The sequence below is a fragment of the Hippopotamus amphibius genome, chromosome 17 (assembly GCF_030028045.1).
Source record: "Hippopotamus amphibius kiboko isolate mHipAmp2 chromosome 17, mHipAmp2.hap2, whole genome shotgun sequence".
NCBI classification, from domain to species: Eukaryota; Metazoa; Chordata; class Mammalia; order Artiodactyla; family Hippopotamidae; genus Hippopotamus; species Hippopotamus amphibius.
In genome coordinates this window covers 14425537-14441689 of record NC_080202.1, presented here as the reverse complement: position 1 = coordinate 14441689, position 16153 = coordinate 14425537, and the positions used below count along the sequence as shown (strand labels likewise).

General features: G+C 49.0%; 2 protein-coding genes across 2 annotated transcripts in view; both read left to right on the top strand.

The window, feature by feature from the left end:
• Window positions 1-3016: 3016 nt before the first annotated feature.
• Window positions 3017-3609, top strand: LOC130840378 (ATP synthase F(0) complex subunit C1, mitochondrial-like). The gene has a single exon (XM_057715829.1). The coding sequence runs from the start codon at window positions 3106-3108 to the stop codon at window positions 3514-3516; it is 411 nt and encodes a 136-aa protein (XP_057571812.1). The 5' UTR covers window positions 3017-3105; the 3' UTR covers window positions 3517-3609.
• A 2397-nt stretch (window positions 3610-6006) lies between these two features.
• ABR (ABR activator of RhoGEF and GTPase) overlaps window positions 6007-16153 on the top strand; it is a 176676-nt gene continuing 166529 nt past the window's right edge. Inside the window, exon 1 of the mRNA XM_057714642.1 lies at window positions 6007-7159. Coding sequence (XP_057570625.1) covers window positions 6118-7159 — 1042 coding nt within the window. The 5' untranslated portion in view covers window positions 6007-6117. The remainder of the gene's footprint in view (window positions 7160-16153) is intronic.

Here is a 16153-nt window from a genome sequence, read left to right as displayed (position 1 = left end):
CATTCATTCATATAAACATCTAGAAAAGGGAAAACGATAGTGACAAATTATAGAAAACTATGGTTACTTGGGACTGGAAGTCAGGAAAAGAGCAGGAGGGAACTCTTGAGGGTGATGGAGCTATTCTGTATCTTGTTTACTGTAGAGATTACACACACGACGGTTTGCAATTACCAAAATTCATCAAACTGCATACTTAAAACAAATGAATATATTGTATTATGCCTCAATAAAGGTAAAAAAATAAAATACCGATGTGGGGTCCCATTCCTGAGATTCTAAATGAATTGGCATTGAAGGAATTCCAAGACTGGATAGTCTTAATAGCTCTCCCAGGTTATTCTAATTTCTAGTCTGGAGAAGTCCTGCATTAGAGGAAGCAAGCATGATAGAGAGGGTTCCTGAAAAGAGAGGCCTTTTTTCTGTGTTCACACCTTTAGCACTCAAAGATGCAGGTCTCATGCTAGCCAGTCCTCCCCAGGTTACCCTCCTTCCGCCTGCACTCTCTCTGCTTCCATTCTCCTTCCTAGTCCAAACTCCCAGCCCTCTCATAGGAACCTCAGATAATCCTGGAAAAAACAAGGCAGAAGCAGTTCACACTGAAGTGTGAATGACTGATCGTCACATTTTATATTTCCATAGATGCTGCTTGTTAATCTAAAGGAATTTTGCAAAAAGCAGAGCTCCTGGCAGCATGACCTCATAGGTGTCTTCCCACTTGTCCTTGGGGTAAGGGTGGTCCTACTTTAAGATGGCGTGAGCTGAAGGTCTAAAGAGTCCACTCACTCATTCATTCATTCATTCACTCAACAGACATGTACTAGGCACTGACTCTGGCACTGTGTCAGGGGCTGTGGCAGTTGGAGAAATAGGAGGTACCAGCTGGCCGGAGCCAGGATTTCCTCAAGGAGCCATGGAACTAATTATGATGTGGGGTGACTAAGTTAAACCTCTGTAGACAAGCATGCCTAACTGGACCCGGGGAAGGGAAGGCTTCAGAGAGAATGTCACAGGTGAGCTGGGCTTGGACAGGTGAAAAGGGATCTCATCCTTTCATACGGGAGGAAGCAATATGGCAGAGGAAGACAAGAGAGATGGAGGAGTAACCGGGAGTGTGAAACACTTTGCGTGGCTATTATCAGAGAGGGCGTGAGGAGGCTAGAGGGTATCTCAGTGTGGGGACCAGAGGGGCAAAGCAGGGACTGATACAAGGACCCGGTACAAGTATTTTAGTCGGAAGATTATTCCTGGAAGTGGGAGTGAGGGAGAGGGAGACAGACAAGAAGGGAAAGCCAATAGAGAGCTCATGATGGATAGGTTACCACTGTGAATATGGGGGCTCATTCCTCCTGGAGACCGCTGAGCAACCATAACGCAGAGTATGCCTCGGACAGGCCCTCCAAAGATGGGAGCCTGCAGCATTTATTCAGCAGCTCCCATTTCCACGGGCCATGGGATGCCCCAGGGATAACTTCCCCGCATAGAAGCTTTCCTCTGGGATGCTTGAGGAAAACCCTAGGGCAGAAGAGTGGAGAGTAGTAGGGGTGGGTGTTTGAGGTGAGACCTCAGCAGCCCATGCGAACTGTCCACTGCAGCTGCCGCAGAAATCCAAGAAGGGCCGAAGGGAGGTGGCACAGAACAGAAAAGGCATCTTCCCTAAGGGTGACTCAAATTGGGGGCCTACATGGGTGCAGCAAGCAGTAGAAATTCAAGAAATGGGGTTGGACAAGTGGGCTGGGGTCAGAGGCTCCATTGTGAAGAGTCTGATATGCTGGGTTACAAGGTTTAAACTTTAGTCGCCAGGCTCTGGAGCTTAATAGGTGCTCAACAAATATTTATTGAATGAATACATGCTAATGACCAGGTGCACCTGGGCCAAGCCCTTACAAAGCTACTGAGCTTTAGAATCCAGAAAATTTGCCGTGTGACCTCTAACCTCTTTGATCTTCCATTTCTCTCTCTCTCACTATCTTGACAATAATACCTTCTTTACAGGGTTGTTGTGTGAAATTAGATGAGATTAAGATGTATGGCCACTAGAAGTGTGGACTCAATAAATGTCAGCCACTCTACCCCTGCCCTCATGATGACCCAAAGCCAAGTAATAAAGCTGAACTATCCACCACCGAGAGACAATGACAGTTGCTCCTGGGATCTGTTTACAGAAGATGAATGCTGGCATTTCTGGCTATATTGGTCCTCGTGGAAAAAATTAGTGGTATTGGTAACAACTTCCTTGGACCAAAAGGGAATCATACTGCTGCTTTAATTAAAGGACAGAGTTGAAACTATCCTCCTAGGGAAATTACAGATTCAGAAGTGGATGCTTATAGTAACTTGTAGGGTTTTTTTTTTTTTCCTTTGTGCATTTAAATATACATATGGAAACATCTTCCAATCAATACACTGTTGACTGGGGTTATCCATCTCTGCTGTGCTGCATTTCTCCGCCATTCTGAAATCTTAACAGAGGCCAAGATGCTTGTGGACTCTGCTTGATGGAATACCCCTGCACTGGCTGGCTGCAGGCTTTGGAAGCGCCTCAGTCCCCCCCAGGGGACAAAGATGATGGCAGCCTCCTAGGGAGGTAGGGACAGTCTCTTCAAAATATGAAGCAAAGGTGGGAGAGAAAGCAGCTTGAGGGACTAGGTGAAGGATTGAGAAAGCACACAAACTGCAGAACACTCAACTAATGTATTTTATTTTATTGTTTTAAATTTTATTTATTATTTTTTTATTTTTGGTTGCGTTGGATGTTTGTTGCTGCACATGGGCTTTCTCTAGTTCTGGCAAGCAGGGGCTACTCTTTGTTGTGGTGCACGGGCTTCTCATTGTGGTGGTTTCTCTTGTTGTGGAGCACAGGCTCTAGGCGCATGGGCTTCAGTAGTTGTGGTGCACGGGCTTAGTTGCTCTGTGGCATGTGGGATCTTCCTGGAGCAGGGATCAAACCTGTGTTTGCTGCACTGGCAGGTGGATTCTTAACCACTGCGCCACCAGGGAAGACCTTCAACTGATGTATTTTAAAACATATCGAGTCACCTCGAGCCGGGCGAGCGCTGTGGTCCGAGCCGGGGCAGCAGGGCAGTGGGAGTGCAGACTGAAAAAATGCAGACCACCGGGGCACTACTCATTCCTCCTGCTCTGATTCGCTCTTGTACCAGGGGTCTGATAAGGCCTGTGTCTGCCTCCTTCCTGAGTAGGTCAGAGATCCCGTCTGAACAGCCTTCCTACAGCAGTGTCCCACTCCAGGTAGCCAGGTGGCAATTCCAGACCAGTGTTGTCTCCCGGGACACTGACACAGCGGCCAAGTTTATTGGCGCTGGGGCCGCCACAGTTGGTGTGGCTGGTTCAGGGGCCGGCATTGGAACAGTGTTTGGCAGCTTGATCATTGGCTATGCCAGGAACCCGTCTCTCAAGCAGCAGCTCTTCTCCTATGCCATTCTGGGCTTTGCCCTGTCTGAGGCTATGGGGCTCTTCTGTTTGATGGTCGCCTTCCTCATCCTCTTTGCCATGTGAGGCTCCATGGAGGTCACCTACCCACCCCTGCTGCTTTGACTCCAGGCCATGCCCGGTGCTGGAATGTGCTCAGCTTTACCATTAAACACAACGTTTCTCAAAAAAAAATAAAATAAAAAAATAAAATAAAACATCCATTTCTGCATAGCAATCAGGCCCAAAGACAAACACAGTGATGAGTCATACCAGTGGCACACCAAATTTAGAAAGGAAGAAAGAAGAAAGAGAGAGAGAGAAAGAGAAAGAGAGAGGCAAAGAAAGAAAACAGAAAGAAATAAAGAAAGAGAAAGAAAAAGAAAGAAAGAAAGAAAGAAAGAAAGAAAGAAAGAAAGAAAGAAAGAAAGAAAGAAAAAGAAAGGAAAAAGAAAGAAAGAAAGAAAAGAAAGAAAGAAAGAAAGAAAGAAAGAAAGAAAGAAAGAAAGAAAGAAAGAAAGAAAGAAAGAAAGAGAAAAGAAAGGAAGGAAGGAAGAAAAGGGAAAGAAAAAGAAAGAAGGGATATTGGGAAAGTGAGTAAACACAGACTTTGTTAAGGAAGGAAATTCCAGAGTTGAGAAGTGTCTGTGGGAAGCACATCTGCTCCCAGCCGGGAGTGATTCACAACTGGAGCAGCCGAGCAGGAACTGCAAGGTGAGGATTCGGTCATCTGCCTGCCCATACATTCATTCATTCATTCATTCATTTCACTCAACAATTATCAGCTCTCTCTCAATCACACTCTGCAAGAAGCAGCAAGAACACAAAAGTGCAAAAGCTACAATCCCTGACCTTGAGGGCAGCTATGAAACAAAGGGAAACAAAAGATGTCACTAATAATTGCCATAAAGTAGAACAAGGACAAAGATAAAGACACGTGCAAGATGGAGTATGACACAAGGAGGAGGGAGAGGAGTCAAAAAAGTTTTCTCAGAGGTGGAGCTGGGTCTTAAAGGAGGGTTGGAGTCCCCCAGGCACCAGGGAGTTGGTAAGGCTAAAGCCTAGGAGAAAGGCAGAGAGGTGGGCAGAGACCAAATGTGGAAGGACCTCCTTTGTCATTGGAGTCTGGACTGCATCCTGGTGGTGTGAGGAGCCACTGGAGGGTTTTGAACAGAAGCATGACACTATCTCATTTGTGGTTAAGAAATATCTTCCTGGTATCTTCCCAATATCCAGCCTTGAGGGATAGGCTGAAACGGACTGAAAGGTGGGAGAGGGATGGCCTGTTCAGATGCTTCAGGTGAGTGGCCAGTGGCAGGGATTTGGAGAGAAGGGGTCGCTGAGTTTCGCTCCAGTCCCCAAAGGGCATTGCGGCCAGGAAGAATTTCCAGCTGCCAAGTCACTTAGTCTCTTACAGGATCAATTTCCTTATCCCTGAAAGGAAGAAAACGTGAATCACCGACAAGGTCCCCCCTTGTGGCCAGCACGAGACAGTGTATCAGGCCCTCTCTCTGCAGACAGTGGGACCTCACTGAAGACCCTAGAAAAGTGGTGCAGCCAGGCCTGAAGAGGAGGCGAGGCGCAGCCCTCCACGCTTCCCACCCCACTGTTGAGGCCACAAAGAGGAAGGGCCGTGGAGGGTCCGCTCACATGCCCCGGTGTCTAAGGCCCCTGCCACTCATGGTTTGACTCAGTCACACGGAGTCTCACGGGAGTATCCTCAGCTTTGAAGTCACAGGGGCCTCTAAGCAGAGCCACTTGGAGCTGTCACCCTTGCCTACTGCTCCCCCGAAAAGCTCTAGTGAGCGATGGAGAGAACGCTTTAAAGGGTCTCAAAACCAACCAACCAAACAAACAAACAACAAAAAACCACCAGTTTTATCCCCAGTTTTGGATTAAGCAGCTCCGTGATTTGGGACACGTTCGTTCAAGGCGCTCAATAAATCCCAGCGGAGGACAACGCCGCCGCCGCGCCACACCGCCTTTCCCCCACCTTTTCCTCCTCGGTCCCAGGCGCCGCCCTGACCCCGGACAGGCGAGGCTGCGGAGGGCCGGGCGGCGGGAGGCTGGCTGCGGCCCGGGGCGCCCCTGCGCGCTCCCTCACCGCCGCTCCCGCCTCTCCGGCCGCGCGGCCCCGCGCTCGGGTGTAGGGAGCCCGCGCGGGCGGCGGCGGCGGGAGCTGCGCAGCCAGACGGCCCAGGAGGGTACGAGGCGGGCCTAAGGCGCCCAGCTCCGAGTGTCGCCGGCGCCTCCGGGGTGGGCAGCACCGCAGGCCCGCCCCGCCGGGCCCACGCGCAGCCTCTTGGCCCCCGGCGCAACCCGGAGTCGCCCGCGAGGTCCCGCCCCGGCTCTCCAGAAGCTCGGGGCCCGCGGGGCGCCGCGCACGGCGCGGGGGCTGCAGACCGCGGGCTCCGAGCGTCCTGCCAGCGGCGGGCCCAGGGCCCCCAGACGCCCGCCTCCGCCGCCGGTGGCCGCTGACGTCAGGGAGGCGAAACCCAGAAGAAGAAGAAAGAAAAAAAAAAAAAAAACGAGGGCGGAAGGGGAAAACTTTATTTTTTTTTTCTCTTTTTCTCTCCTGGGGCTGAAGTGAAGGGCAGGCGACTGCGCCAGCGCGGAGAGAGCCGGGCGCGACCCCATCCCGCTGCGCGCGGAGGAGCTGGGCCCCGGAGGCCCGCGGGGGCGCCCGGCATGTGGGACCCCCGGGACTTCGAGCGCCACTGGCAGGCCCAGTTCCCTGGGGAGGAGGCGCCCGTCCTGCAGCTGGACTCGGTGCCGGACATGGAGCGCGAGCTGGAGCGCAGCAAACTCAACCTGAAGTGGCTGCAACAGGTGCTGGCTGAGGAGAAGTTCAAAGTCGTCTACCTGCAGGCGGCCCTGGAGAAGCGGGACCTGGGCTGCGGGCGCCTGGAGGGCGGAGACGGCGGCAGCGGGGGGGCCTCGCCTGAGAAAACGGCGCCGGCCGGGCGGGAGCGGGAGCCGGAGCCGCCGCCGCGCGAGGAGGGCGCAGCGGGCGGCGGCGGAGACCCCCCGGGCCCCTCGCTCCCCGCCCCGGCGGTGGCCGCGAAGGCCGAGAGCCCCCCCTCCGAGTGCCTGGACCTTCCCACCTGGCCCCGGGCGGCGGGGGCAGGGGGCGCGGTGCGCAGCTTGACCTCTGCCATTCACCAGCAGCTGCTGCAGTCTCGCCTCCTCTTCAGGCTCCGGGAGGACTGCACGCCCCCCGGCCACGATGGCACGGTTCCCAGCGCCCCGGGAGAGGAGCGCTCCGCCGGGACCCGCGCGGGGCGGGGCTCGGAGGAGGGCGAGCCGGACGCCTCCGGCGCGGACGATGGCGACAGCAGTGACCACGACTTCGAGATGGTGGATTTGAACGAGAAATTCGCCCTCAGCCAGTTGATCGTGGCCCCTTGCCGGCCCGGGACCTACGATGAGGCCGAAAAGCCGGCGCGGGCGTACGGTTCCCATCGCTGGATGCACCTGATCCTCGGGAACCGCAGGCAGCCGCGCGGGAGCCGAGACCTGGAGCAGCTGGAGGCAGAGGCCAAGGACGGGCGGGGCTCGCCCCCGGCTGCAGAGGAGCCCCCCCGGCGTAGGGCTCGCGAGCCCCTCCCCCCGTGGCGGCGCAGGAGGTTCCTGGGGCTGCCCGAGCGGGACTCGCTCAGCCACAGCTCGCCGGAGAGGGGCAGTGACTGCAGCCGCAACAGCTCGGACCACGAGGACGGCTCCTTTCCAGGTAGGCGCACCCCTCTCTAGAGCCCCGCCTCTCGGATCCTGGGCCTCTCCAGCGGCCGCTTCCCCACCCCTGCCCGGCACACCTTGTTGGTCCTGTTTAACCTCAGGCGCCTGGGGCAGAAGGGAGATAAGATTTACCTGTTTACCTTGAAGGCACTTGTAGAACTTAAAAACAAAAAAAAACAAAAAACATGGTGCAAAGTGATTTCGGCTTGGGCAAGTTTAAGAAAATAATCATTATGGTGATGGCAGTGGGTGAAGGAATTGTGCGCTTGACCAGACCAAGGGAGGAATCTTTCTCTTCAGGCCTCAGCCTCTTTATCCTACTGCAGCATCACCGCCCCCCACCCCCACCTCATCCTCTGCAGGTCGGTCAGATTCCCTTGCACCACACTGATAATATCCTCTGCACAAACTCCAGTGGTTCCCGTTTCCCCCAGATTCTTTGATATGGAAGTCTTCCATTTAATTTTCTGAACTTATCTCTCATCTTCTCCAGCCTGTAGCTTGTGTTCTGGCCCAAATGAAAGAACCTGTCACTCGGAAAGGTACATAATAATCTTTACCAAAATCTTCCTTTGCTGACTGCCCCCTTCCTAGAAGGCGCCACCTGATCTGTCAGCTTCCAAGGAGCCTAGGAACCTGAGCGGGAATGGGAGGGCTTAGAATGGTAGCGTTTTTGAGCTGGCCTAGTGCCCAGAGATCACCTCTAGAGCAGTGCCTTCATCTGATAAAGGAGGAAACTGAAGCTCAGAAAGATTAAGTGCTTGTTGGAGTGAGCTGGGACCTCCACGCTGGCCTCTTGTCATTTTCTTGTTTCTCCTCACATCTGCGCTCTCTTCTGAAGACCTGGACTTAGCCATGTTGTGGTGGAATCCCCTTTCGGTGGCCAGCACGGTGCCTTGCATATAGTAAGTGCTCAAAAAATATTTATCAAATAAATGGATGATTGCATTGAATTGATTGTGTTCCAGCCACCCAGCTCCTCATAGGTCAGGAGTGGGAAAGGGGCTAAGGAGGAAAAGACAGATAAGGCTGTCCTGTGACTGATCCTTTGCTGCCCCAGCAACTGTCAGGGTCTTTTCAGCCATACAGAAAGCATAAATTGTCATCTGATTGGGTCAAGCTGTGACCAGGAACTTAAGATGCTTTCCTGTTCAGTGAAGGAGGAAAAAAAAGAAATCACTGATGCTGGGATTCTTCCAAAATCTCCATTATTAGATCTTATCTGGGTGAGCTTGCATTTGAATGAAAAACTGTCCACTTTGCTAAAAGTGCATTTGGAAGGGCCATCAAGTCATCTGTTGTGATCAATTACACTTTTTCATTAGCAGAGACTGGCTGCTTTTCCCATAGGTAATGCTTTTGCTGCCCATGCTAGTAGCATTTTTATGTGCCCCTTTAACTGAGTCTGAAGATTTCACACTCGTGCCAAGTTCCAATTGCCCTCAATGGAGGCTACCCAAGTAGCCCAGAGCTGCTTTAGAGCTGGCTCCAATCCCATCTCCCCCCAGACCCACATCAGTCACCCTGCCAGGTGTGCTTGATGCACTGCATTTTCCCCAGGGAGTGATATTTATTTCTGTGCTCTGTCTCCTCTGTCCTTAAGGGCACTCTAGCACATAGAGCACCTTAATTCAGATTAGGAACTAGCATTCCCTCTGCCCTCACAATTTACAAGAGGGGCTCCCTCTGGGTGGACCAATGATAAAAAGATTTTCCTTCCTCTGGACTGATGACTCTAGCCAGGGCATGTGTCCGGCACATGTGGCATTGGCTCACAGTGCCTGGGCTGTTTTTCAGGCCCCATTCCAGGGCCCCTCTGCAGGGAAGGCTTATGCAGGGAACCCCTGGAAAGCTGCATGTGGGAGCCCTGCCTCCTGTCTCCCAAACCTACCCAGTGAGGAAGCAAATGGGGATGGACATGCATGCAACATATCCATGCATGCCTATACATGTGTACACATGTGCACGTAGTCACATACAGGTGTGCACATGTGCACAAGCTAGGAGGAAGAGCCTTCAGGCATACAGGAGACACTGGAGTGGAGAGATTAAGGGCCAGGGTTTTCCCACCGTGGGTGACAGCCCACTAAATCTGTATAGTGGGGAGTGAAAGCATCATGAGGCCTTCTCTGGCCACCCTTGGCCTTCCCTGCTTTACTTTTCTCCACAGCACTCACCAAATTACCACCTCAGATCCTTTGATTTTGCATGTGGATTTTTTAAAATTTATTTATTTATTTATGTATTTATTGGCTGTGTTGGGTCTTCGTTGCTGCACATGGGCTTTCTCTAGTTGTGGAGAGCAGGGACTACTCTTCGTTGCAGTGTGCAGACTTCTCATTGCAGTGGCTTCTCTTGTTGCAGAGCACGGGCTCTAGGTGCGCAGGCTTCAGTAGTTGTGGCACATGGTCTCAATAGTTGTGGCTTGTGGGCTCTAGAGTGCAGGCTCAGTAGATGTGACACACGGGCTTAGTCGCTCCGTGGCATATGGGATCTTCCCGGACCAGGGCTAGAACCTGCGTCCCCTGCATTGGGAGGAGGATTCTTAACCACTGGACCACCAGGGAAGCCCTGCATGTGGATCTTATTCACTTTTTCCCCAGGAAAAAGCAAGCTCGGAGAGGGCGGGTATTATCTCTTTCATCCACTGACATAGCCCCAAAGCCTAGAACAGTGTCTAACTAGATGCTCCATAAATATTTGTTGAGTGATATATATATATATATACATATTTTTAATGAAACTGAATAGGAAACATCAGAATGCATTGCACATGGTAATGGTGAGTAGTATTCTGTTTTAAAACTTTGTTTCAGTTCTGTATAACTGTGGGAGTGTACACTGGGTCCTGATGTAGAATGTATTTTATGCTGTGGGTTGGGCCAAAAGATTTGAAAACGCTGATAAAGACCATGTACTCTGAAGCTAGACTGTTGGTGTGACCTTGGGAGAGGTTATTTGAATTTTCTGTGTTTCAGCTTTCTCATCTGCAAAATGGGACTAATAAATACAGATCACATCATACCATTGAGATGAAGAGTAAATGGGAGATTATTTGTAAAGGGCTTTGAACAGGCCCTGGCAGATAGGAAGCACCCACAGTGTTAACTAACTACAACTATGGGTCGTTTTCTTTGAGTTAATGCATCAGAGCTCCCCACTCCCAGATCATTCTGGATCACGCATGGTTTGGTTTTCATCTTCTTTTTTGTTCCGTTTTTTTTGTTGTTTTTTTTTAATTGGGGTATGGTTGGTTTACAATGTTGTGTTAGTTTCTACTCCACAGAGAAGTGGAGTTCCCTGTGCTATACAGCAGGTTCTCATTACTTATCTATTTTATACATATTAGTGTATTTATGTCAATCCCAATCTCCCAGTTCATCCCACCCTCCCTTCTCCCCCCTTGGTGTCCATACATTTTTTCTCTACATCTGTGTCTCTATTTCTGCCTTGTAAACAGGTTCATCTGTACCATTTTTCTAGATTCCACATATATGCGTTAATATACAATATTTTTTTTCTCTTTCTGACTTACTTCACTCTGTATGACAGTCTCTAGGTCCATCCACGTCTCAACAAATGACCCAATTTTGTTCCTTTTTATGGCTGAGTAATATTCCGTTGTTTATATGTACCACAACAGATGGTTTGGTTTTCTATGATGCATGTGTTTTTTATAGCAAGTCTCTGGCTCTTTCTAGAACCTTCCAAGAGCAGGGCAGGACCTAGGGCAGAGTAGTAATCTTGGCTTATGAGGTTCTCTTGCTGGATTGGCCCTCAAATTGTTTCTCCCCCTCCACCAGCCATCAGACCTGTTATCTCTACTTAGAGAGCCTCACCGGATAGGGTTTTATTATTGCACAATTCAGGCTTTGTCTTCCTCTCCGGGTTTCAAGGAGAGAGAGCACATGAGGCCTCACATAAAAAGGCCCAAAAGCAGAGGTGCTCCCCTACTTGGAAAAGGGCCGTTTTCTCTTAGCTAAGGGGCAGATCCCCATACCAAGACACATTTGGGTTTGTTCTATACGTAGTAGGCAATTCAGGGTTTAAGTCAGAATGTCAGTTCTTTTAGTATCTCCCCTTTAGCATCTTGCAGCCTTAGTTGGTACCGAGAAAGACTAGGCCATGTTGGTATGGATGCGGGTGGTGGTGTGAACGGGGCGGGAGTGGGGGTTGCAGAGCTAGAATCAGCCATGTTGGGCCATGTGTGCTGTGAAGACAGACCTGTGTGTGTGTGCCCAGGCTCCGCCATGCAGCAGGTATGAGGCCATGGACAAGCCACTCGCCTTTCTGCACCCTCAGTCTCTATTAACAGAAATAACAAGAGTAGCTAATGCTTCCTGGGGGCTTACTTTGTGCCCACTCCTGTTCTAAGCATGTTACACATATTAACTCATTTATACCACGCAACAGCTCCATAAAACAGGCACTATTATTATTTCCAGTTTACATATGAGAAGCTTGAGGCTCAGAGAGCTTAAATAACCCTGCCCAAGGTTACCCAGCTTATAAGTGGCATTTAGGATTTAAATCCAGGCAGTCTGACTCCCAAGTCTGTGCTTTTAAACACCAAACTATACTGCCTCGAACAATACCACCTACTTCTCAGGGTAGTTATGACAATGACCTCCAGTAAAATACTTAAAGACTTTACTTTTTTCACACAGTGACCATTAAGTGCATATGTGTGTGTGTGTGTAATGTGCATGTATTATTATTATTTCCTTTACCACTCAAGTCCCCAGCAAACCCCAGCTCGTCTGCTGCTGAGGTCAACCATGAGGGCTGCCACCCGCCTATGGGGCTCCTGCGTGGACTTGGCCTCACAGGTGAGCAGACCGCCTGCTGGATTTTAGATCTCCCCTCCTCAGCTGGGAGCTCTTGGGCAGTCACAACTGCACCCCCACATGTGGAGGCCCTGGCGTGCTGGCATGCTTCTGTGCCAACCCTGCCACAGAGGCTGGGTGACACGTCCATCTAGGAGTTTACGTATCCCTCCTGTAGCCTGTGGCATCCCCTATGCCGCACATGGACCAAAGTGCACTCTTCCAGCAAAAGCCCAAGTCAGGCATTGTCATCTGGTATTCTGATTGTAGTTCAGATGACAAAGTAAATATCTTTAATATTTTAAATCGGTAGCATTTTCTTCTCGCATTAAGCTTCGCTTAGTGGAGGACAAACAGTCTATTTTTGCTGGCCGTTGGAAATCCTTCATTCATTCACTCGTCCATTCCACTCGACAAAGATTTGTCCGGGTCTTACTTTGTGCCGGGTCTGTGTTAAGGGTCAAGACAGCAAAAGTCGGTGACCTGCCCTCAAGGTTCTCACTGGCTTTTTTGCTTCCGGGGTAGAAACCAAAGGTTTTTAGATAAATCCTGAAATGAGTGACTAAATAAGGACTGTCATTTAGAACCTCAGTGGCATGCCAGAGCCTGGGAACAAGAAAGGATCTTAGATGTGGTCTAAGGATCTTCCTGCGCCTCTCCAGACAGATGAGGACCCTGGAGCCCTAAAAGTAATCTCAGGGTCACATGCTCATTACCCTCAAGGCAGGGTCTAGGAGCCAGATCTAGGCTCTTTCCATTGCATCCTATGGCCTTTTCTTTCTTGGATTCTAAGCAGAGAACACTTAAGATGTGAGTTCTGTGAAAATCGTAGCCACAGGAGCAGCAGACTGTCTCACTTGGCCTCATTTAGTGGATGGAAGTTATTCGTCCCACTCTGTAGGTGAATATACCAAGGCTGGGAGAGGTGAAGACATTTACCCAGCATCAAACAGCTCATGGTGGAGTCGGCATTGGAACTGGGGTCAGTCTTACAAAGCTAACTGTCTTTAACTTCCAGCATGTAAGGCTGTCCTGGGCCAGCTGTAGAATTCCAGATTTCTCTACTTGGGAGGCCCTGGCATCAGATTCTGCCAGGCTGCCCATGGAGACTTTTCATTTTTAATCTTCATGGGAAATGCATTTCCTACTTGGTACTTATGTTACCTAATTCATTTGGAATCTGATAGGTTTTTTTCCCCTTCCCGTTAGTGACTAATGAGATTTTTGCTCCAGGAAGAATTCCTTGTGTTCAGTGGATGTATCTGAATATCTTAACTCAAAGTATTGAATTTTCAGCCTTAGCTGTGATGGAGTAATTTTCTTCCCATTCCCTGTTGTGGAGAGATATTAAAAAACTATTTGAGACACATGAGCTGGTGGTTGGCTGTGATTCATTTGTAACCGGAGTTGACGTGGCGTCACTGTTTGCTTGGTTCTTTAATGTGTGCTACCTGCCGCCCCCTCCCCCGCACCAGACATCTTAGCACTGTCTACACCTCTTGAACACCAGTCAGCCAGGGGGTGTGGGTGGACTTGTTAGCAGTATCTTCCTCCTCTACAAGTAGTAAATGCAACCAAGCCTGAAAACTTTTCCATTCCTCTCACCTATTTTTCTTCTGGTGAAGAGACTATTCACAAAGCAATTGGCTCAGTATTTGACTCTGAATCTCTGGGTTTTAAAGGCAGGATCTTTTCTTAGCTTTGAAAGAATGGTACAAACACTTTCCACATCTGAGAAACGGGCTAGGTGTTACCCAGCTCGCAGGGTTGTGAGGCTTACCTTGGACTCTCTCTAAGCCCTAGTTCCTTCTCTGCCAAATGGGGGTGATAATGATAGGACTCTGTCATAGACTTGTCATGAAGCTTCAGTGAGATACTGTGTATAGAGTGCCTAGCACACAGCAGGGCACGTAAGTGTTTGATAAATCTTAGATGGTATTATTGTTACTGTCTTCAGCCGAACTTTCAGCCGGCTGAACCAGGCCACAGCTCATACTCACATTTCTTCATGGAATGAAGTTCCCCAAGCCTCTTCATCTGCCTTTCTCTCCTTTCTTACCTGCCTCCAGGTCCAAAGATGTCTTGCTCCTTCAGAGCGAAACAAGCTTTCTTTATCCTCTGTGGTCCCTGATCCTTCCCTAGTCAAGCCCTGTCTCCCCTGCAAAACCATCATCTGTCTTCTCTTTATTTCCTACTCTCTACCCACTTGGCTTCAGCCAGTGCTTATTCTTGCCAGTGTCTTTTCCAATGCTCTTTCTAGCATTTGAGATGCCCTCCCTCCTTCACTTCCCCAGTTGCAAAGCTAACCCTTCCTTTAAGGCCTGGCTTTTCTGTGGAACCTTGTATTGGTTGAGATATGGGTTTGCTGCATTCAACAAAACTCAAAAAAGCAAGATAGAGGTTTATTTATCGCTCATGTAAAAGAATTCTAGAGATAAGCCATCCAGGGAGAGAATGGTGACTCTATGATCATCAGGAATTTAGGCTTCTTTTTCCTTTTCTGTCTCAAGGTTGCCTCATGGTCCAAAATAGCTGCTAGAAATCCAGCCATCACATTCATGTTTCAGACAAGAATTAGAAGAAAGGGAGAAAGGACATAAGAGTGAGTAGCAGCTGTTGGTCTGCCTTTTAAGGCACTTTCCTAGAAGCCTCTCATAACAATTTTTGTTTAGATCTCATTAGCCATCTCTAGCTAAAAGGGAGGCTGGGAAATGTAGTATTTTATCTGGGCATATGGCCACCTCAAATAAAATAGGGTCTCTGTTACAAGGGAAAATGGAAGAATTGATATTGAGTAGGCAACTGGCACAAGCCTTTTCCAAGTACTCCAACCCATCTTATGGTTCTTTAGAGTGAGCCACACTCACACAATTGTTTTATTATTGTGCCATTGACCCAATGAACAAATAACAACTGAACCACTGTCTGTGCAAGGCACGATGCCTTTTATATGTTTACTGTGAAGTGTTGCTCCCAAACTAAGAGGTTAGCTGGCTCCCTGAAAGCAGGGATCATGGCTTATGTTTATTTTTCTCCCGCACAACAATATCTGTCTTTCACAACGCTGAGCAAACAGCAGGTACTTGAAAAGTACCTCATTCATTTTCTAGTAATCGCAAAAGAGAAGCTCAGTGAAGACTTAAATTCCCTGACGTGGTATTGTGCCCGACGATTCTGGTTGTATAAGGTTTGTTTTCGGTTCAGTCTTGTTTTGAGAAACCGTAGCAAGGAGAATGGGGCCTGGGTCATCTCTGAACATCAGGACTGTGTTGTGGCCACACAGACTTGTCCAGGTGTCGCGGTGGATTTGGCTATTCTGGAAACTGGATTCTGTTTGGATGCTAAACTAGAATAATAAGCAGAAATGCCTGTGCCCGCCTGACTTTCTTTACTGCCACTCTGTGTAGCTGTTTTTACACTGCGCGAATCCCTCTTGTTATTTCTGCACTGCATAGCTGCAGAGTAAATCTGCAGTCTTTCCGCAGTGAGCGTCAGCTTCGGTTCGTGTTCCTGTCTTCCCATTTGATCCCTGCTCTTGTCTGCCTGAGATTAAGACTGTCTGAAAGGAAGCTGCCTAGAGATTATGTCACATCTTGCGGCTGCTGAGAAAATGATTGTTTTAAAATTTTTATTGGCACTTAGGAAGAAAGGAACTAGAAGATATTTTGCTTCTACTACCTGCAAGGCACTGTGTTATGTGCTTAACCTACATGATCACATTTAATATTCAGAACAGTCTACTGTTCTGTTCTTTCTTTACAGTAAGTAATACCATTCTCATTTTACAAATGAGGAAACTAAGGCTCTGACCTGTTAACTAACAAGCCCAAGTTTGCTTCGGGCTAAGTGGTGGGATTATTTTTTTTCTCCCATTAAAATAATTAATTAATTTTATTGAGAGATAATTCACATACCAAAAATTCACCTGTTTAAAATGGTTAGTCACAACGGACAAAGGATTAACCTCCAAAATATACAAGCAGCTCATGAAGCTTAATACCAAAAAAGCAAATAACCCAATCCACAAATGGGCGGAAGACCTAAATAGACATTTCTCCAAAGAAGACATACAGATGGCCAACAAACACATGAAAAGATGCTCCACATCACTAATCATCAGAGAAATGCAAGTCAAAGCCACAATGAGGTATCACCTCACACCA